This window comes from Vulpes lagopus, chromosome 13 (assembly GCF_018345385.1).
Source record: "Vulpes lagopus strain Blue_001 chromosome 13, ASM1834538v1, whole genome shotgun sequence".
Taxonomy (NCBI): domain Eukaryota; kingdom Metazoa; phylum Chordata; class Mammalia; order Carnivora; family Canidae; genus Vulpes; species Vulpes lagopus.
In genome coordinates, this window is record NC_054836.1 from 8023375 (window position 1) to 8046707 (window position 23333).

General features: G+C 37.8%; 1 protein-coding gene across 2 annotated transcripts in view; it reads left to right on the forward strand.

The window, feature by feature from the left end:
• The window catches only part of EXOC4 (exocyst complex component 4), a 755174-nt gene that overhangs the window by 427824 nt on the left and 304017 nt on the right, over positions 1-23333 (forward strand). Inside the window, exon 11 of one of the 2 annotated variants that reach the window (XM_041727474.1) lies at positions 14894-15406. The exons of the other annotated variant lie outside the window; for it this stretch is intronic. Within the exon in view, the coding sequence (XP_041583408.1) occupies positions 14894-14909 (16 nt within the window). The 3' untranslated portion in view covers positions 14910-15406. Of the gene's footprint in view, positions 1-14893; positions 15407-23333 lie in introns of those variants that run through there. 2 annotated transcript variants of the gene reach the window in all.

The following is a 23333-nucleotide window of genomic DNA, read 5'->3' on the forward strand; positions in this document are numbered from 1 at the left end:
TATAGCAACCAAATGGCAGTGTGTCAGAGACATTCATCAGTACTTACCAAATGCTCCTGAAACATAGTGGGCATGTGTATGTATATAGTGGAGTCAGTGAATCACTGGGCACCCACTACTCTATTCGGACTTCTGTTGAGACATAACATCTAAATTCCCTGTTCAGAAGCTTTTAATGAATCTCCTTTGCCTACAAAATAAAGTCCAGGTCCTTGACCAAGACTTGACATAGTCTTAGGGCTATAAGCCCAACCGCAGCACGTCTTCACAAGTCTCCAAGAAGCCCGGCAATTTGACATGTTTTTATTTACACATCCTCTTCAAATCCATTGATAGTTGAAATGCCATTCTGTCCATCCTTACCTATTTATATCTTAACAGTCTATTAGGGGCCAACTCAGATGCTCTCTTCTCTGCTAATACTTCCTCACTTCCCTCTCCCACCGTCTCTCCTTGTCACCCATTCTTAAATTCTTGTCATGATTCTACACACACACCCCCCCCCCCAGCTCTACATCTGATTCCAGTTGTTCATTTTAATTCCCTCATGATATTTTGGACTCCCTGTAAGCAGGAGGATGGCCCTAGAGTGGAGTGATTATAAGCATGGAGGATGGTATAAAAGAAACCTGTCTTTACTGTTTTTAAATGCCAGCTCTGCCATTACTGGCTTGTGACTTCACTAAGTAACTTAAAGCTCTGGAGGCTCCATTTCTTTACCTGTAAATTAAGACAAATAAGGTTTGGGGACCAAAAAAAAAAAAAGGTTTGGGGACAATTAGTTGAGATAGTCATATTTATTGTATGCATTTTTTGAATTTACTGTGTGTCAGATCAAAGCAGCATCTTTTCAGTGTAAATAATTTATTGAACAAGTTTGTGCAAAGAAAAGTCATAAAGAGATTGTTGTTTTTATCTCATAAAGTGTTTATCACTTTCTCTCACACATACCTCCTCTTAAATTATTTACATTAGAAAGATTAAGCATTAACTTTTATGCCTGAAGTTAATTATAGGTGAATTTCTTTCTTTCTTTTTTTTTCATTTTACGATCTTTGTTGAAGTTCTTTTAAATAATTGCCACTTGACAGTTTATTAACTTGATAAAAGCACATGACTCCCTGATTCTTCCTTTGCCCCAAAATGCCACTTTTCTTGTTAATCAGCTGAGCATCTCTGGGTGAGAAGGAGCTGCAGCTAAAGTCAATATTTATAACTTTTTCATTAGACCTTAAAACATATTAAAAATTTATGGTGGTGCATCAGGTGGAGGAAGGGAGAGTTACATGGAGAGCCAGACCTCTCCTTAGTGGCTTTGGGGATTTTCAGCAGCAAGAAGCATAGCTGTTCTTTCCTGAAAATAACTATTTGCTACAGAGTTGTCTTGAAAGCCCTGGTTCTGTGACAGAGTGTACTGGGGAAATTTTTACCGAGACTTCCACTGATGTTGTCGCATAGTATTTACTGAAGACAGCCTTTCATTTCAGTACTGTAGATAACATTGGGAGTTAGAAAATGTCTCAAACCCTTTTGACTATATTGAATCAACCGAAGAGTACCTTCCCTTGTCAGATTTAGGCTGGATTTTCTGTCCTTTTGTCTTGTTGTTAAGACAAGTAACAATTACTACCTCATTGCCTTCTAGCTATTTGTAATCTACATAATGTTCCCCTATAACATGATGTAAACTTTTTCTATTCTGTAAAGTCTTCTTGGGCTCTTAACCCACTTATTTGTTAGCAAACAACAAGAGAAAAATGACTCCCATGTATGGATCATTTTACTAAGAACATTTAGGGTTTTCTAATCCAACCATCCTCCAATCCAACGTATGGTCTTTTCTATAGTTATTTATATCTTGAATTTTATCCATTCCAATATTTAGACCTTATAAAACTCTCCACTTTTTGAGGAAATTCATTTCATTGTTCAGTGAAATTGCCCATCAGAAAGCCTTCTTCTGGTGCAAAAACGCTCTGTCCCTTGCAGCCTTTTACCTGTCCACTCTAGCTCTTGCCTTTGGGTTTTTAAGGAATTAGTCTGATCGTTCTTTCACAAAATAGTCCTTTTACTTTATGGATGACAAGAACATGGTTCTGTTGCATAAACCCTGTAGATTCTGAGATAATGGTGATAGATGAATTTTCTCCCTTTGTTTTTCTTTAGAATTAGTTTCCAGAAAAGTTACAGACAACAAATACAAAAACCCCCACAAAATCCCTTATTTGCTAAATATAAATGTGGGCACACTGCAAGAAGAAATGTGGGAATGGGGGATCCCTGGGTGGCGCAGCGGTTTAGCGCCTGCCTTTGGCCCAGGGCGCGATCCTGGAGACCCGGGATCGAATCCCACGTCGGGCTCCCGGTGCATGGAGCCTGCTTCTCCCTCTGCCTGTGTCTCTGCCTCTCTCTCTCTCTCCCTGTGTGACTATCATAAATAAATTAAAAAAAAAAAAAAGGTCAACAGTTGACTTGGTTAATCTCTGTTGAGTAAAAATATCCTTACGCCATTAAAAAAAAATCTTATATTTTTGATAAGACCATAATTGCCTTAGCGTTTGTACAATAGTTGTATAGCACTACTACTCGCTTATTCATCACCAATCAATGGACTTGGACTCATGTTGGCCTACAGTACAAATCTTGCAGACTACAATTTGCAGGAATGGGGAAAGGGAGAAATACATAAAAGATACTGCCAGATAAATCCTTACTTAGTAGAGGGAGGCAGTACTATTAGTTCACTAGGGTAATGGAAAGGACTCACCTCACTGTGCTCCCTATTAAAATAATATTTGGCATAACTGGAAGAGAGTGCTTACCAGCAAGAGATCTTCTTGGGTCCTTGGAGCATGTAAGATTTTTCTCAAGCTTTCCTGATGTTATCTTATTTTCAGTTAAGAGTTTTTATGTAATATTAGATTTCATAAGTTTTTCTAAGCTTATAGTCATATTTTTAAGGTTTTTTTTTAAGAATTGAAATAGTTAAGATCAAATTTATTATTCTCCTTTTCTAAACACTCCTATGAATTCAGGAGCTAGATTCTCCCCTTACCACAGAACACTAAGTAAACTTCCTTTTCTAGGTCTAAAATAGCTTAGTCTCTTGGTTAGAGGAATAAGACTAATTAAATCTTAATCTGGAAACCTCCCAGAGCAAGACAGAAAGTAATTGACCTCTAGAAATTAAATACTGTAGCATTCAGATGAATAATCATTGGCAACTGTGATTGCTTTTCTTAGATTTAGCTAAAAGGAATAGAAAGAAATAAATGACGTATATTTTGCCCATGTAAGAGCATGGCTTTGATTTTCTGTTATTCTACTACTGCTGTTATTTCCAACAACCACAAAGCAAGGAAGATTTTAAAAACAAAAAAGGAAAAAAGAAATCACTCTATAGTTCTCAAAGGCAGCTGAGATTTTCACTGACCTTCTTTCTGACCTATGGAGTACAAATGAGATGATTGGAAAAAAGGCAATAATTACCAGTGACAATAATGGGAATTTTGTTAAATGGATTTGAAATTATATTCTCTACCTGGACAACAGGGGAAATTTCTACCTGACCTTACAGGGGAAATCCTAGAGGTTAGTCAGCAGGATCTGCAAGTATAGAGTCGTAGGATTAATTGCCTATGATGAACCTTTACTGAAATGTTCTAAATTCCCATTATTCCTTTCAAACAGATGATAGATTGGCAAAATATTATTAATGGTGCTGCCATATCTACTGAGCATGGCTCTAGGAAAATAGCTTTTTGATATAATCAAGTCAGCTTGTTCAACTACCAACTATTTCAGATTTGGCAGATCCCAAGTTTTCTGGATGCTTGTTTGGATGTGTTTATAAAACCATTTGTCTTCCTTTTCTCCCCTCTCTGCCTTCCCTCCCCTCCTTCTGTCCTTTGTTAAATTCTGAACATACAGCAAAGAATAAGACAAGTCTTTATGCTCATGGAGCTGACAATCCAGAGCATTTTCAGAAAGTGTTGAAAAATACCAGTATTGAATATTAAACAATTTAGAATTATGAGCTTTATTTTTTCTGTTTTGTATGGATTAACTCACATTAATAGATATATGCTAATTTGGGGAGCTTCAGTCATTTCACGTTTAATGCTATAAGAGACATAAGCTTTTAGTAAGATTAAATATTCTACTCTTCTCTCTTAGATTTCATTTGACTTTACAAGACTCACTTGATAATCATTACAAAGTGAATCTAGTTGTTCAAATGGAAAATGGGATTTAGGTTTTTTTCTACTTTAGATTTTACTTAAAATATGGGTCACATTTAAATAGAACAGCAGAGTATTTAACATAGATAATCAAAAACAGTAGATTTTACCCTGTGGTAATTTGTCTTTCTCGCAGCAAAATTTTGAAGTTTTAGTGTGATTAAAAAAAAAAGTGTATTGCTTTCTATTATCGTGATAAAATGCATCTAACATCAGATTGGCCATTTTAACCATTCTTAAGTGTACAGTTCCGGGATGTTAAGTCTATTCACTGTGTTATGCAACCATCACCCGTCTCCAGAACTTGTTCCTCTTCCCAAAATGAAATCCTATCCATTACGCAATGACACCCCATTGCCCTTCTTACTGCTTTCGACTTCTTTTATGTGGAACATGGATCAAAGAATGCCCTTTATCCTTGGACTCTTGGTAAAGTAGTAGGTGCTAACTGAAGACACTCTGCTTACTGCTGAGAAAAGATGGGGGGAAAATCATACTCACTGCTGGGGCCACTTAATTTGCAAAACAGCAGAGAGAGAAGATGAAGAGAGACATAGTAATTTGTGCAGTCAAATAAAACAGTCACTTACTCACTCACCAGTACAGTGGGCTAGCATGGCATTTGTCATGATGAGACCTTACTTGGAATCCTGGCCCCAACATTGAATCTAGATGGTTGCTTCTGGGATAGTTACTTAATTTCCCTGCACCTCAGTCGCTTTAGCTCTAGAATGGGTATTTTAAAAGTGCTCATGGGGATGTTGTAAGGAACCAAGGAGTTACTTATGCCAATGTATTTTGAAAATCAGAATTCATTTGAAATGTTAATTTGTATGTCACTAAGCCATGCATCTGGGTTGTTTTTCCTCTTACTGCCTTTCCTTGCCAAATATAAACATCCCACACTGAGGTTTTATCATTATGTTTGACAAACCTGTCATTCTTTAGTTATTACTATTCCTAAATTTCAAATTTTTTAAAAGTCTTATTTAAGTAATCTCTACACCCCATGTGGGGCTTGAACTCATGACCTTGAGATCAAGAGTCTTACTGCTTCTCCCACTGAGCCAGATCAGGTGCCTCTTGACTTTAATTTTTATGTCTGTGATGAAGTCCTTTTCGGTATTTGGAACCCACCACATCTTTGTAGATATGTTGGAGTGATCTTTTGAGACTGCCCTTCACTTCTAATTCTTCAGGATACTATGCAGATAACAGAGACGTAAGCTGTTGTTATTTAGATAAATAAGAGAAGTATTGTTGTTTGATCTCTCTTCCAAACATGTCTTGCAGATGCAATTTAAAATGCAAATCTTATTTTTAATGAAGTCCCAAGAAGATGATCACCTAAAAGAATTACTTTTTCTCCTCTTCACCCAGTAGTTTGTGCTATTTCTCAAAATGTGGTTTTGTGACAGAGAAATATAATATTTAAATAAAATTCTTAGAATCACAAAAGTGCCGAAGTTAACAACTTTTTAAAGGGGCTATTTTACCAACTCTGTAATTGACATTCTGTCACTGCTCAGACTTTATTTCATTTTTGCTCAACTCAATATATGGATTTTTATACAAACCATTTACTGAGCACTAGACAATAGCGCCTTTGGCAGATCAAATTTGTACAGGTAGGTTTATTGTTATCCACAGGAGAGCTTCATAGTATTCCTGGGACAGCATCTCTTAGCAGCCCAGGGTAAGAGTTGGTGACACTTAAAAACTTATTGATGAGAACATCCCAAGTACTAGAAAGAATTTAAAATTAAACCTCTTAAGCCTGTGCAGTCATTATCACATTAAGCAGGGAGATGGTGATGGGTCATAAATTGGTTTTCCATTTTTGTTTTAAACAGGACCCAGCAGAATGTAAATGCAATCTTCAAAGTTCACTTACTCATGAAAATTCACTTTTTTTTTTTTTTTTTTTTGCAACATGAGTATGAGGTTGAAACTTTAAAGCAATTTCTGATTGTTTCTGTTACATTCCATTTACTGGAAAAGTTTTATTTAGAGTTTTTTTTTTTCCTAGTTTCTGTTACATTTTCCATAAATCCAAGAATTTCTTGACATCCTAATTTTTCCTCTATTGATTTCATGCAACTTGGTGAAATTGTAGGGACTTGGCAGATTATGACTCAACAGTTCATTGTCAGTACTTCTTGAAGCTTAAAGTAAATTTTAGTACAGTTTTAAAACCATTCCTAACTTAAGACTTCTATCAGAACTTAGCTTTCTTCAGACATAACGCAGATATGAGTTGAAATGGGTTCAGGCAGTCTTGGTAATTTCTTCTGAATCCCTTGGAAGGGAGGCCTATGCCACGAAAGCTCCAGGCTGTGTGGATCCTTCTGGTGTTACCTGACTTCTGATCTTCAGCCGTATCATTTATAAACAAACCTCCACCAGACAATTTGAAAGTTTCTCAGAGTCCTCTTTGCTACTCTAGTCATCTTCCCGGTTCTCCTGAGAAGTCTGATGAGTTACACAAGATCATTTACTTGTCCCAGTTAAATGGGATCCTAGATTGTCTACCTTTTCAGATGTGAAGTCCTTCTCCATTTCTTGCAAGCCCAAATCTTCATTTATTTATTTGCCTAGTGAGATCATCTAAAGAGGATTCCCTTAGTGTACCCCCGTGAGACTCTACCTCAGAAGTTTCTCTTCCTGTGTTCTTTCTCCTAAAGAGCAAATCCTCTTCAACCATATCAAGCTCAGCTCCTCTTTGGTGCCTTTGATTGTATCCTCTCCCAAATTTTCCAGAATCTTGTTCCGTTACTCCCTTCTGACCCTCAGTCATCTCTTCATTCCCGGAAGATACTTTCTCCACATCTCATTTCTTTCTACCTACAAACATGCTCATTCTCTCCTTGTCCTTTGGAAAACCTCCTCTGACCAGAGATCTACTCAAGATACTGACCTCTTTTTTATACCAAATGTATCCATGGAGTAGACTAACACCCACTAACACTAACCTCCTCCTTCTTCCTCTTCTTCCTTCTTCTTTGTTTACATTGTTGCTTCCATCATTCTGTCTAGGACAGTGGTTCTCAACTCTGCCTGCATTCTGTCATCTGGGCAGCTTTCAAAAACTACATATGGCTGGGTGCCACTAGGACAAAGTCTAATTTAATTGGTCAGTGATAAGTATCTCCATTGATAGTTAAAAAATTCTTCCCAGAAGATTCCGATGCGCTGGCGGGGTTGAGGACCACTGTTCCAAATGATGATTGTAATAACCTTCTAATTGTTAAATCCAATAGGTTTTCTCCAAAGTAAGTATCCTCCTTGACTTACTGATTCTTTCAAAATAGGTGAAAACCTTTTCTTCCAGCTCATAAATTCATGGTTGGAACAGTGACACTCCATTTGTCTCCTGCCTTTCTGACTGCTCATTTTGTCTGTCCTGTTTTGCCTCTACTTCCTCCTTCCTGTTTCTAAAATATTGCTTCTGCCCAAATTATTAACTTAGGTAGGTTTTCTGGTTGATATAATCTAGGTTACTGGTCTTATGTCTTTGCCTTATCCTTATATTTATGTAATATCACCCTGTACTCTTGTACCAAAATCCAGAATTCTCATAGTAAACTGCCTTCTGGACATCTTTATCTCCATATACCATCGATCCTTATGTCCAAAGAAGAACTTACTATCTTGCTGGAATTTCTTTTTCTTTTTTCTTTTTTTCCTAGCTTCTGTTTTTTCAGCCGCCTGTGCCATAAGCATCATATTTATCTTCAGTTTTATCTTCCTGTTTGTCACTACTAGTTATTATTTAAATCCTTTAGATTCCATTCTAGGAATTGCTCCTTAGCTTGCTATTCTAATCTTTCCACAGTCATTAATCTTCCTCTAGCTGCATGTGAACAATGACAGTAGCCACTAGCCACTTGGTGGTCTTTACTGTGTCCTATACAGTGCTGTTACATTAATTTTTCATCACAGTTCCATTATTTTCTCTGCTCTTTCAAATCTTCTGTGGGTCCTTATTGACTTGAATTGAATACAATTATCATGAAATTCTAGGCACCTGACAGTAGGTCCCTGCCAGCATTTTTAATTTATCCCCCTTACCCTTCCATAAGAATCTATGCTTCAGCTAAAGTGGGCTATTAGCTGTTCCCTCGCCTCTAAACTTTTTTTCCCTGACATTCCTTTTCTTGTATAAATGTTCTATTCTATGAAGCTGCTGCTGCTGCTTCTTTTTCCTCCTCCTCCTCCTCCACCTCCTCTTCTTCCTCTTCCTCCCCCTCCCTCTACCCCTCCCCCTCCGCCTCCTCCTCCTTCTTTCTTCTTTCTTCTTTCTTCTTTCTGAATCCCTGAGAAAGTAATTTTTGGCATAAAAGTTCTAGACTGTGTAGATCCTTCTCATACAGCTGGACTTCGAAAGTCCGTGTGGAACGAAATAGCTTCAGGTTTCTGGTTGCTTGGATATCATTAGACAAGGGTGTTTGTACATTAGAAGGCTGGCTTGTGGCTGATTGTGATGCATGGGACATTAGGACCTGTCTGACAAATTGTGCTTTCCTTCCAGTATGCAAGGTAAAGATGAGGTTTTTCACTCTTTCCTTAGACAACTCTCATGTTTCCTGTGGGCTAGTCTGTCTTCCCTGCCTGGACCTTCTCATGAAATATACCATTTTGCTTTTGAGTTCAGTGACAAAATAAATATCCTAGAAAGTTAGACCAGTATTCTTTCAGATTCTTTTAACTTTTAACTTTGTATGCTTTCTGGTGCCCCTCAATTATTAAAACCAAATTGTCTCCTGCTGTCTTGAAAGAAATGAGATTTCTCAGCAGTAGCAAACAACAATGTCAATCTATTTGAGACTGTTAATGACTCATTTATAATGCTGGCAGACACATGAAGGCTGGAAAAATTAAATGTACAGCATCATTACCTTTGTGGTTAGCATTGCCGGGAAGCAACATAGCGCTTAGTGCAACATTTTAAAAGACAAGAATTCTTTTAGCAGAATGAGTTTTATACTTGAAGGTGTGGATAATGGAATGACAAACTGATAACTTCTTGCTATTTGAGCTTCCTGCCACAAAGCCTTCTTTAGAGATTAACTAGCAGACTCTGCATGTCTGCAAAAGCTGAGCTGTTTCAGTCATCATGACCTGTTTGCATAGACAATTTTGGAAATGTATTTTTGGTGTTTTGAGAACATTTTCAAAGAACCTGACTTAAATTCTTTTTTTTTTTAATTAGGAAGTTATCTTTTTTTTTTTTGAAGTATTATTGACATATAATATCCTATTAGTCTCAGGTGTATGTTATAGTGAGTTAACATAGTCTTTTTTTGCAAATAGTGATCATTAGGAACTGTCTTAACAATTAGCTTCTTCTGATTTGAAGATATTGCTACTGCTGTGTCCAAGGATGCTGCAGATGGGCTACCATATCAACTAGCATGTCTGTAAGCTCCCTTCCAACTCCAAATTGTGTTGTTACTTCCACTCCTTAATTCTTCCCCAGTAACTGAAAATGAATGTGCTCTAGTTTTCCTTTATATGTGTAGAACTTCTAATAAAATAGATTGCTTAGGGCAGCCTGCGTGGCTCGGCGGTTTAGCGCTGCCTTCAGTCTGGGGCGTGATCCTGGAGGCCGGGAATTGAGTCCCATATTGGGCTCCCTGCATGGAACCTGCTTCTCCCTCTGCCTGTGTCTTCTCTCTCTCTCTCATTCTCGTAAAGAAATAAAATCTTTAAAAACTAAAAATAAAATAGATTGCTTGTTTTGAAAGTTGCTGTGGAGGAGAATGAAGCTAGCTGGCCCAAATGGAGACTGAAACAAAGCCTGAGATCCGAAAGTGCAATCTAAACTATAAAGTGTAATATAAATGCAAATTATGTGTGATGGCCTGAAATCTAATATTCCTCCCTCCACAGCCTTTTAAGAATACCCACCATAGTGTAGGACTATTCTTCTTCTAACAGGGCAGCAAAAGACATTTTGTGAAAGGACAGCATTGAACTTCATGACATCAACCTACCTTATCTTTTTTTTACAATTAATGTGTACTTTTAATTTATCAGAGCTCTTTTACAGTCTTTATTATTTTTAATCTGCATTGCTTCCTTGAATAACAAGTTCTATACATCTTCTACCTATTGTTTAAAATACTTTTTTTTTTTTAATAGGCTTCATGCCCAGTGTGGAGCCCAGTGCAGGGCTTGAGCTCATGACCCTGAGATCAAGACCTTAGCTGAGACCAAGAGTTGAATGATTAATTGACTGAGCCACTCAGGCTCCCTTGTTTATAATACTTTCTCAGATTTGTTCTGAAATGGACTTTATGCTTCAGGATAGACCCTCCCTTTGTTGTAGAGTTAAGCCATTTGGTGAATGAGTCTACATATCATTTTTGTAGATCTTGTCAGTGAAAAAAATCTGGTTGTGTATCTGTTTTCAGCTTCATGTTGCCAGATTAAAAAGCCAATTGACTATTAAAATTAATAGGACTTTATTGAGTCTCTTCCATTTGTAAAGAATTGTATACAGTTGAAACAATGCTAGGGAATAAAAGATAAGGTATATGGCATTAAGAGGCTTATACCAGTTGGCATTTAAATCCCATAAACCATTGATTCACAAAAACCGTGACTATTATTCTGAAGTATCTAGAAGCATCAGGAAGAAGTTACAGACATGACCCCAGGTGTATCTTGCATTCCGATCTAAGAAAACCGGTTTATACCTGGATTATTTGGTTAGGAAATATGAGTGGGGGCACTGAGATAAGACAGAGGCATTATATATTGGGTAATTGAATATAATAAGCAGTATTTCAGTTTCTAAACATCTTGTATAAATTTTAAAAGTTGGAGCATGAGAGTAGGAATACAAGAGTGAGTCCAATGGCTTGTCCTACCACTTTCCTGTTAGTAATCCTAGGAAAGTTATTTCTGTCTCATCTTAGTTTCCTCATTAGTACAAGAGAGATATTCAGATGTTACTGAGGTAAAACGTTACATCTAAAACTCATAAAACAAGATCATATTTTCCCTGGACTGACTGACTTTTTCTTTCTTCTTTTCTTTTCTTTTCTTTTCTTTTCTTTTCTTTTCTTTTCTTTTCTTTTCTTTTAAGATTTATTTAACTGAGAAAGAGAGTGTGAGTCAGGGAGGGAGGGAGAGAGGGGGAGAGATTCTCAAGCAGACTGAGCGTAGAGCCCATCATGGGGTTCAGTCTCACCACCCTGAAATCATGATCTGAGTTTAAATCAAGAGTCAGATGCTCGACTAACTGCACCACCCAGGCACCCCGCTTTCAGTGTACTTTTATTGCAGAACTATATACATCTGTATTTACCATAAAAACAATTAATATTTTTAGAAGACTCCTGTTCTTAACCTTTTCCCCGATAGATGCAGTGATTACCATCCCTGTATATAGAGATCTGCATTTTTAATATTCTCTTGGTTACTTTCATTTTATAATTTTCTCTAATACGTGTGTTTTGAAAAGTCAAAATTTCAACTACAGCAATGGCAAAGTTTTCTAAAATGACTGGAGAATAAGTTTTGAAAGCAGAATTTAGCAAGTAATTGAAGTTTAGCTTTTTTGTTTTTGTTTTAAAGATTTTATTTATTTATTCTTCAGAGATACACAGAGAGAAAGAGAGGCAGAGACACAGGCAGAGGGAGAAGCAGGCTCCATGCACCGGGAGCCCGACGTGGGATTTGATCCCGGGTCTCCAGGATCACACCCTGGGCCAAAGGCAGGCGCTAAACTGCTGCGCCACCCAGGGATCCCTGAAGTTTAGCTTTTAATGCTAAAACTTAGTTTTGAACCTTTTCAAATAGAAATCTCTCTTAAGTGTGTAGGAATCCTTCTGCCTCTTTAAAGAAGCTATCTATTTCTTGATTCACAATCTGTCAATTACTGGACTGTAGGAACTTTAAAAACTTCCTTTTAGTCTATTCTCTTAAAAATAAAGACTTTTGGCAGCCTGGTGAGTCAGTGGTTTAGCACTGCCTTCAGCCCAGGGCGTGATCCTGGATACTGGGGATCGAGTCCCACATTCAGCTCCCTGCATGGAGCCTGCTTCTCTCTCTGCCTCTGTCTCTGTCTCTGTCTCTGTCTGTCTCTGTCTCTGTCTCTCATAAATAAAAATCTTAAAAAGAAATAAAGATTTTTATTTTTTTTTATTTTTTTTATTTTTTTTTATTTTTTAAAGATTTTATTTATTTATTCATGATAGTCAGAGAGAGAGAGAGAGAGAGAGAGAGAGAGAGAGGCAGAGACACAGGCAGAGGGAGAAGCAGGCTCCATGCACCGGGAGCCTGACGTGGGATTCGATCCCGGGTCTCCAGGATCGCGCCCTGGGCCAAAGGCAGGCGCCAAACCGCTGCGCCACCCAGGGATCCCAGAAATAAAGATTTTTATGGGCAGTATGCCATGGAATAATATTCCAACAAATTAATTATGGTATTAAAAACTAGTGTTCAGGGGCTCCTTGGGTGGCTCAGTCAGTTGAGTGTCCAACTCTTGATTTCAGCTCAGATCATGATCTTGGAGTCGTAGGATCAAGCCCTGTGCTCTGTGCTCAACAGGAGGTCTGCTTGGGATTCTCTCTCTCCCTCTGTGCACCCCTCCACCACCATGCTCTCTCTCTCAAATAAATAAATAAATAAATAAATAAATGAATAAATAAATAAATAAGTCAGTCAGTCAGTCAGTCAGTCTTAAAAAATCTGGTGTTCAGTTAGAAAAGCAGAAGCATGTGAAGGTTTGTGCGTATATAATCTAAAAACATGTCTTCCTCACAGCTCACATAGACCTGAGGGAGGGATAGCAAGTGAGGATGACCAAGCACAAGCTAGAACCCATGAGAATGACTGGAATTTGCATCACTTCTCACTGTCTCCAATCCTGATGATATGAGTGCCCTACAGAAGGAGTTGGCCCTCTCATCACTGAGCTAAAACATGCCTGGCATAGGAGTCTAAGAAGCTACAGAAGGATCAGGGGAATATAGAGCAGACCCAGGCCAAGGAGTTGAACCAGCAACAATATTAAGACCCTAACCTCTTGAATCTGTAGAACACAGCGGTTACTTGTTCACTTCCATCCTTCAAATCTCCAAGCAAGAAAGTATTTTGTAGCCCATCGTAACTGGAAACACCCAAGAAAGATAAGTTAAGGAAATGTAGTTTAGCTTGGCCAAGTGCACACATTACAAAGCTACCCTAATAACAACTTAGCCTTCTGTATAACTCTTTATCATTTTAAAAGGGTACTATTCTCCAAGTTGAAGCTTTTCCCAACCTTTTCATAATATCTGGATGACAATTCCAAGTATAGGCATTTTGTATAATTGCATCAGTAATGTTACTGTGGAGCTGAGAGTCCTATATAATGGCTCAATGTATTTGAAGGTATAGGATTCTAATGTGGTGAAATTGAGAGTAAATAAATGAGAATATTAGGGAAAATTCCTTTGAACAGTTTCAATAGCAATTTATGAGATCAATTCTATAATAACATTTCGTATTATAATGTAATTTGATTCAGTGAATTAACTTTGGCAAGCAGAAAGATGCTACAGGCATATTAATAGGCAGTCATCCTTGCTTTCACATACCTATATGAAATGGAATTCCACTGAGTGTACAAAAAAAGTTTGAACTTGGCAGGAGGAATTGATATGCATTAGCTTATGCCATGAAAGCAACAGGTAAGCATAGGATGCTTTGAAAACCCAGGGCTGTGAAATTTGCAATTATCTGCAAATTTTACATGTAAGATCCTGCATGGGTATTAGCAGGTGCATTAATAGTAAGCCCTGCTGCAGTGGTGGTTAACATGCATCATAAATGCAGTTGTTTCATCAACAGTGACACTGCTCAAGATAGTGTCTGTTACAAACAACAAAAAAGTTCCCTGGAGACATTCCAAGTGTTGGGAAGCTTCATGGATTATTTGTCATCTTTCTTTGGATAGATTCTAGCCTTCTTGTCCATAATGACAATATAAAATGCTTCAGAAACACACATCTCAGCAAATTGCTTTCTCTTAAGACAATTATTTGCCCTTTCAATTAACACTATTTAGAGAGGGTGGTACTTTGTGAGAACTAAAGTTTCCTTCCTCATTCCTCCTTACAGTAATAATGATCATCTCTCACATTGTTTGCCCAAGTCTTTATATGTCACTTCACACGATCTTCCAGGAATGATGGTCCAGTGAGATCACAGGCATAGGTTACCATGCATGATGCCCCTGTTAGCTGAGTAGGGAGATGTTACCATCCTCATGTTAGAATTGAGTAAGAACTGAGAGTGGGTTTCTTTTTTTTTTTTTTTTTTTTTTTTTTTTGAGAGTGGGTTTCAAGCAACCTGCTTACTAGTCTGTTTATTTCCTACCACCCTGTACCCACCTCCTCATCTTCCTAGCTGTCAAATAGTAGTTTTATTCTAGTGACACTCTCTCCATGGCAATGTGCTCTGGGAAGGATCCTTTCTCCTGCCCATAGGGCACAGCATGATTAGTCTAGACTAGTCATGCTAGTGCTGTTTCTTTTCCCAAGGATGATCTAGGCCACAAATAAAAAAATTCTGGTCTGGAGAAGGTCTGCTTTTGGGGTAAGGTTTTCTCTGACTGAAAGATAATGCAAAGAAATAGGCCTTTTTGTTTCTGTCAACAGTGTCAAAGGTCCTTGAGTTACCTGGTGCCGTGGCAGCCGTTTTGCAAACAAAAATGGACAACCCTCTGATGATAATACAATAGAAAAATGGAGACACCCTGAGTCCTAGATGATATGGAAGTGTCACTGAATTAACCAGTTCTGAAGCTGCCTTGCCTTTGGATTTCTTGTCAAGGATGCTACTGTCTATCATGGTTGTTTAAGCTACTTGTGAATCTGGTGGTTTGGCACTCAGATAACATTCGAATCTCATTGCCTTCCCTGACCACATATCCTGGTGTCCCTTGCAGCAGAATTTAGGTAATAAATTAGATTCTTCCTACAAGATTCATTTGTGTGATATGTGTAAGGGGGAACTGAGGTGAAGGCTGTTTTCTGGGAGCCAGTATGGAAGTGTTGGTATTTTTATAACAATATTAAAAGTCATTGACTAGTTTCAGGACTACCCAGAGGTCATTGTAGCCAAATCACTTGCTTTTCCTGTTAGCGACAGGTGTCATGGTTCCTCTGGTAAGTCAGTTCTTTAGTGTTATTTTGGAATAATTCCTAGAAACATAACTCTGAACAGCTCCATTAGCCTTTTATTTCCTTTTTCTTTTTTCCTTTTTTAAAATTAATTATTTATTTATTGCATTTTTAAAATTTAAATTCAATTCGCCAACATATAGCATAACACCCAGTGCTCATCCCATCAAGTGCCCTCCTCAGTGCCCATTACCCAGTTACCCCATTCCCTTACGCTCCGCCCATTCCACAACCCTTTGTTTCCTAGAGTTAGGAGTCTCTCATGGTTTGTATCCCTGTCTAATTTTTCCCACTCTTTTCCCTTTCCCTTATGGTCCCTTTCACTATTTCTTATATTCCCCATATGAGTGAAATCATAAGATGATTGTCCTTCTCTGACTTATTTCACTCAGCATAATACCCTCCAGGTCCATCCACACTGAAGCAAATGGTGGGTATTCGTCTCTTCTGATGGCTGGGTAATATTCCATTGTATACATAGACTACGTCACCACCAGCTTTTAATATGATATGGTAAACACCAAATCTCTCACATTAAGTCTCTTTTTTTTTTTATGACTTAATGTGTGGTTTTATTTCATATTACACACTTATTAACTAAGCAGTTAGTAATCAGATGCCAACATTAAGTCTCTTTTTGCTAAAAATAACTCCAGTGGTTTCTGTTTCTTACAGTGAAATCTTTTATGACCTTTAGTCAGTTTTCTATTATTTATAGCTGAAATAATCCAGGTTGTAACAGTTACATACATAGTAATAGCAGAGCTAGGATCTCAATCCATGTTGTATGACAACAGATTCTTAGGTCTTCTCATTGTGTCACCTCTAGAATGTCGGTAAGATGTTCAATTTCTGGAAGATTAGCCTATCTTTTTCTTTTTTGACTCCCTTTCCCTTTGTCTCCCATAGTTGCTTCTCAGCAGGTGTCTCTGTCTCTCTTCCCATCTTTGTCTTTTTACACACAGATTATGTACTTGTATAGTTATGTCCTTTTGTATAGATTACAGTATGACTATTTCTCTGTACCTTCCAATGAATTGCTTGCCATTTGCTGATCTGGATTGATGATATATTTATGTCTGTTACTAGCTGATTACAATGATGCCCTCAGGGACTGATAAAGTTATTTTAACAGAAATCCATTTGCCCTTTCACCAACTGCTCCCCAAAGTCTGCAGACTTGTGACTTTTTAGTTGATTTACCTTTGTTGTCATTATAACACATTATATAGGTTCTAAACTATTTCTGCTACTTTTGCTTCCATTGCTCGGTGTACCATTTCTGCTAAATACTAGTCTTTAACCTCTTCTATTGCCTAATGATTCTTGCATTCATTTTTTCCCCTTCATATCCATTGGCTTCCTTCTCCTATCCTATCCTCTGTTCTTCTTGGAGTTTGCACCGCCAACTCGTTTTTTATGACTATTGCCAGTCCTTAAGAATGCTTCTTTCTTTCTGGAATATGTAATAGGATTTGCAACCAGAGTTTATTCTTTGAGAACTCCTACTTCCAGGTATTTGTGATTACGTTTAGCCTTGGTAACTGCTCCTGCTTGATTTTCTCTTAGAGTTGCTCTAAAAGATAACATAAAACAGAAGGCAGCATGACACCCAGGTTTGCCAAGGTTTTCGTGGCTCCTAGAAAACTGATTTCCACAGAACACTACTAAATTGCGTCTGCTTACAGTGAGGTGCACCTTGATAGCAATTTAAGACTCTCAACCTATTACTATTATTAATGTTTAGAAAATGTAGATATATAAGAAATTGAAAAATTGAAAGTCCCCTAGAAGTAATTATTTTTTTTAAACTAATTTTATATTTTACAGCAAGCAAACTTCACTTTTCTACCTGACAAAGGAATCAGGAACTGTTAAGAGCATTTGTCAATGATGAATTAGTATTCAGGGCCATTCACCCAATATTGCTTAGTTACTTTCAAATTGAAACTTTAAATACAACAACATTTAAAAGGGAATACGTGGCTCAAAAAGATGTCACCTTGATTTCCTGGGTTGCTCATCCCCCGGTAGTGGTTGACCTGGGACTTTTAACACAATCTGTGCTGAAAATAGGTGAAACATATTTTAACATCAAAAGAGGAAACAAAGAAAAAGAGGTTGTTTTTCTTTATCCAGCTGCCCCCTGGTGGCAAAGGCATCGCACACAGCAAAGGCCTTTCACAAAGATTCTTGCCTTGTGATGCTGCTGTTGATTCCTAAGAGGGTCTCAAACCAAAGTCTGTGCCGTACGTGTGTGCTTCTGAAAAGGATGAGCAGAATATTGGGCCTCCTAATTACACTGCGCTTCCCAACAGCATCTGTTCTTATCAGTGGAGCACCAGGCTCCACCAGCTCTGTCAATACTTGTATATTAACAAGAGACAATCGATGGAAAAATTAAAAAGGAAAGTCAAGGTAATTAGGCTAAAGCTGCTGCTTATGAGTTTTCAATAATTACTTTAGCTTCCTCTTGTTTTCTCATCTCCAGAAAAATAGGGCCTGATTGAAGGAGTGGGTCGTGTTTGACTGAGGACATGTCAAAATTATACAAAGCCAGGCAGGAAATAAAATTAAGCTGTGTTTGTTTTAGAGCAGTCAAAGGGGCTTTGCACGATGGCATGGGAAGAATAGGCATTGATTTCAGTGTCCCCCTTAGCAGCTGGGCCATTGTTGGTACCTGGTCTATGCCCTGTTTTTGCACCACCAGCCGAAGCCCACTCAAAAGCTCTGTGACATGTCATGTACCAAAGCTCCAGAGGAAGACAGAGGGTGAATTTTTCCCCAGACACAGGATCTTTTTGGAAATTAGATGTCATCCTTGCAATAAACCATGAAATAACTCAGAATCTCATGGCTGCCGGTGTAGACCATACTTTGAGCCTCGTTCTTGGTGGCCATAATTGACAGGGATTACTGTCCACCTGTTGGGCCTCCGTAAGTGAACTAGCCTCATCTTTGATTTTGAGGCACTTTGACATTTCTGTGCCCTGGTGCTGGAGTCCTAAATAAATCAGAGTCATCCTGTTGCTGCTTGCTGCAAATGAGGTTGGTATGTCTTCCTCTTAGGGGAAGGGGGGAAAAAAACCAACAGAGGACTCCCTAGTTTGGGAGAGATAAATCTAGGGAGAAAAGCTAGGTTGGTGAGAGAGATATTTCATGTTTTATGTCCATTTACAGTCTTCGTTTGCACTATTTCTGTCAGCTCCAAGCACTTTATAAACTTTACAACCAAATTATGTACCAACATCATTTCATTCACTGCTGATATGTAGCTGTTAAACATCTGCCAGGTACATATTTCCTAGAGGGAAAAAAAAATTAGAGAAGAATTAGATCTTGTTAAATATACACAGAAAATTTAGATATGTTGGAATATAATATGAAGCTGTTGTTTATTGAACACCTTCTATGTATGAAGCATTATGGAAGATGACCTAGATACAGGAAATAGTAAACTCTCTGCCCCCACCCTCCAAGTTTGTAGAACAGAAATGACTAATGGGACTAAGATTTGATTCCAGGACAGTCTGATTTCAAAGCACAAGCTCTTAACTCTTTTATTTCATTTTAAGCTTTACTTGAAGCTTAATAAGAAGACTTTCTAGGGGAATAGGAGATGTTTGTAGCCTGGTCTTTACTCCATGAACTCAAATCTGACTGATGATAGTGATGCTACGGTGTGGAGCTAGGAAGTACTGAATAAAACACACACCCAAAGGCATTGGGAAGTGAGATGAAGAGGCACAGGTGGAACTAGAGCTTTAGATGAGAGTTAGGTTCTTTATTGTTAAATGTTACAAACGGTTTTCTATTATTCCCCCAATGGTTTGGCTTGCACATGGGAATCCCTTCTATATGTAGAACTTCCAGCAAGTAAAACCACTTCTGATTGGTGATTTGAGTCTGGCATTTTTTGTGAGATTGTGTCAAGGCCCTCAGAAGATTCCATGTACCCTTTAGATCAGCTGAGGCCAGCACATCACAAACACAGCCAAGCCTGGACACATCTGGTGGTTCAATTTCTTCGCCGCTCATTGCCCATGATCCTAAATGTTTGGAAGGTTATAACTGATGCTTTCATGGTGAAAATAGTACATAATAAGCATTTGTTCCTTTACTTAAAAAAAGTTATTCTAAATGCATAATCACTTCTGGATTAGATATGTTTAGAAATTTGCCAAGGGGATAATTTATGAAAGCTCGTTTTTCCTCTTCTCCCTAAACCCATTTTATTTAGAAATTGCAAAGGAAGCTTTTTTTTCCCTGCTTCTCTGCTTTAAAAAAGAAAAAAAGTTTTTGTTGCTTCCATGTCACTCCATATGTTTTGTCTTTGTTTTCATTTTTATTCTATAAAAAGTTTGTGTACCAAGTACCAGGTAAGAGTGATGAAATATTATGCAACCATTAAGATAGTTTTGTGGCAAGAGCTTCAATGCAAGTCCAACCACCTGGTTTGAATCTTAGCAGTGCTTTAAATTAACTACTTAATCTTCAATAAGTTACTTAAACTTTTTCCTTAAACTTATAGATTTTTTTTTATAATCTATAAAATGAGGATAATAGAAGTACCTATCTTATAGGCTTGGTGCAAAGATTAAATGAGCTGACATAGAAAGTATCTTACACACAGTGCTGTGTTAGGGTTAGCATATTTAACAATGAAAACTGTTATTACACTAATATTCGTTAGTTAGGTATTACAACATAGAAAATGTTCAGGAGAGAACTTTAAATGAAAGATACTATGTATAAGATGACATAGGATTACAGCTATAAAAACAAGCACTTAAGTATTCTTAAAAGGACTGTGATAAATAGATCAAACTACTCACTGTGGTTTGTTTTAGAACCATTGCTTCCTATTAATTCTTAGTAATTGGTTTTTAGGGGGTTTTTTGGGGGTGGTAAATTTGAGGTACTTACCACAGTACACAGTTGTTTTATTGATCTGTTTACTGGATTTTTGATTGTCTCTCCCTCTAGAATGGAAGTTTTCTGAGAAAGAACACATGGTGTTTTTTTTTTTTTCTTTTTTCTCTTTTCATGGTGGTTTTTTTAACCATTGTATATCTTGTGTCAAGTACCTACCACAGGGCATCCCTTCAATAAATGTTTGTTGAATGAATGTATTTATTTATTACTGTTCCATGTTTTTCAATTATGCTAATAGGAATTTTCTGTTGTTATAGTTTAGGAAAAGCTATTTTAAAAACATTATCTCAGCCTTCCTAAAGGTATCCCATTGCTCTACAATCCATGGTAAGGTAGCAAATACTAATAAAATGTTTCTCACATTACATGTTGCCTTGTTTTTCTTGCAGTGGCCATTCCAACTCTCAGTCTTTTTTTTTTTTTTTAAGATTTCATTTATGTATTCATGAGAGACACACAGAGAGAAAGGCAGAGACACAGGCTGAGGGAGAAGCAGGCTCCATGCGAGGAGCCCAATGTGGGACTCGATCCTGAGACCCTGGGATCACACCCTGGGCCAAAGGCAAACTCTCAACTGCCAAGCCACCCAGGCATCCCCCAACTCACAGTCTTTATTTATTTTGGGGTTTTTTTCTTTAGCTTTTAATCCACCTAGAAAAATCCTACATGCGTTGATTTTCCACTGTTTTGTTTTAAACATACTAAAGCTCTTCTTTTATAGTTAGGATAATTGCCAGTTCCGAGTTACATAGAGAGCTTCAGTTGTTCTGCTAGTTAAGTATTACTATAAAGACTTACTATAAATGAAGAAATATTCCAGTTTTTAAATTCAAAATATTGTACCCAGAACTAATTTAGACGTGGATCCCTCCAGTGGTATATTCAGCGTTCATTTTCTCAATGTCAGGATCACTGGTGAGAATATTTTTGCCCCACTGAACCATGTGCATCTCTGCCTAAGACTGCATTACTTGCACATGTGGCAGTGAGGGGAGGTCCTTGCTTCTGTGCCAGATATTTTCCTTTCCAGTAAAAGTGTAGGCCTTACATTCAGTGTTGAGATTCATAAAGTTCTCTGGTAGCTGTAAGTCAGTGTTCGTTTTTGAAAAAAATTTCAGCAAAAGAGGACTGTAACTGTACACACAGGTTCATACAGAGAGAATTCAAACAGAATGCAGAAACCTTTTCATCTGTTGCTAAAAAATTTCAAAGTTGCAGAGATGCAGCCCATCCTTCCCACAATTCCTCATTCAGCTGCTAGACTGACAGCAGCACATCTGTCATGGTACTTATAAGTCAGCCCAGAACTTTCTCTTTTCTAAAGAGAAGCTCACTGAAGCACTTTGGAGAGCGCCAAAGCCAAGGGCTGAAGAGAAGGAGAGAAATTGAGAGAGTCCGAGGTTCAGAAGGTTACCCTAGTACAGCCACACCAGGGGAATTAGGACTCAGGGATGTCGAGGCAAAAGGTATGTTGTTTCAGGCGGCACTTAGAAAAGCATCTACAGCTTTAGATCCATGCTAGCGGTGACATAAACTAGATGTGTGGAGTGAATCATGCTATAGCATTTTGTCACTCAGAAGGTCTGAGACTTCCTTTCATTGAGTCCTTAAGTCAGGCCAATTCCAACTTGCTAGTGCTTCCGTTTTCTGAAATCTTGTTATTGCCGTATATTAAGACCTATTATTTTTTATGTTTATATAATATTGGAATGCGTTGGAATGAACACCCAGAGCATTTACTATAGAAAGTAGCCCAGTCTACAATAAAAACAGTTATACAGAATAAAGACTATATACCAAGTAGAAAGAATAAATGGTAAGTAACATCTGCTTTTTTTTTTTTTTTTTAAGATTTTATTTATTTATTCCTGAGAGACTCAGAGAGGCAGAGACATAGTCAAAGAGAGACGCAGGCTCCTTGCGGTGAGCCCAATGCAGGACTTGATCCCAGGATCACCACCTCAGCCAAAGGCAGCCCCTCAACCACTGAGCCACCCAGGTGTCCCAATCCTGCTAACTTTTACCCTAAACCAGGACATTGATTGAGGATAATCTGAGATATAAAAAGTTGCAGAGAGAGCCTCCTCATTTCTAAATGGTAGTTCTCTGTTGACTTGCTTCACTTTATCTTGATGCAGTTTTTCCTCCCTTCCCTGGAAGACCACCATGCATAATATACTGATATAAAAGAGATGATGTTTGTCCCAGGAAAATGCAAAAGCCTCATGTTTCAATTGCAAATTTCAGTGGCAAATTCTTCATGTTTTCCTTATGCCCTCCTTACATATTTCTTTCAAAGATCATTTAATCCAGCTTTTCTTTAAAGAATTTCCCCTGGTCGATTCTGATTGTCAGTGTAAAATTTTCTATAGTTTGAAGATGAAAGGCAAGATATTTAATATGTTTAATAATTTGTGAATTGGTTTCAAAATTCATATACAATAAAATGTCTGTTGGTAAAATGGTAATGATGTCTTTCGATCTTTGTGTATTAAATTGCTCTGCTCAAAAATAAAGGTGATTTGAGCTATTTGTTCCCTCACTAATCATGCAGCCTAAGTTAGCCTCTCTGACTCCTCCCCATCCACAATGCAACATAACTATTCCTCTTCTGAGGCAGTATCTAAAATAAAATCTGTATGACTCAGCAAGAAAAACCAGCAACAAGGGAGAATATTTATTATTTTCTTGCCTATCAGCCATCACCTCATAATTGTAACATCTATATTTTGATTGAAATTTTAGTCTTTTATTTATTTAAAAAAATTTTTTTTAAAGATTTTATTTATTTATTCATGAGAGACACACAGAGAGAGAGGCAGAGACACAGACAGAGGGAGAAGCAGGCTTCATGCAGGGAGCTTGACATGGGACTCGAACCCAGGACTCCAGGATCATGCCCTGGACCGAAGATGGCACTGGGCCACCCGGGCTGCCTGAAATTTTAGTGTTTTAGATTTAGAATCACTCATTTAACTTT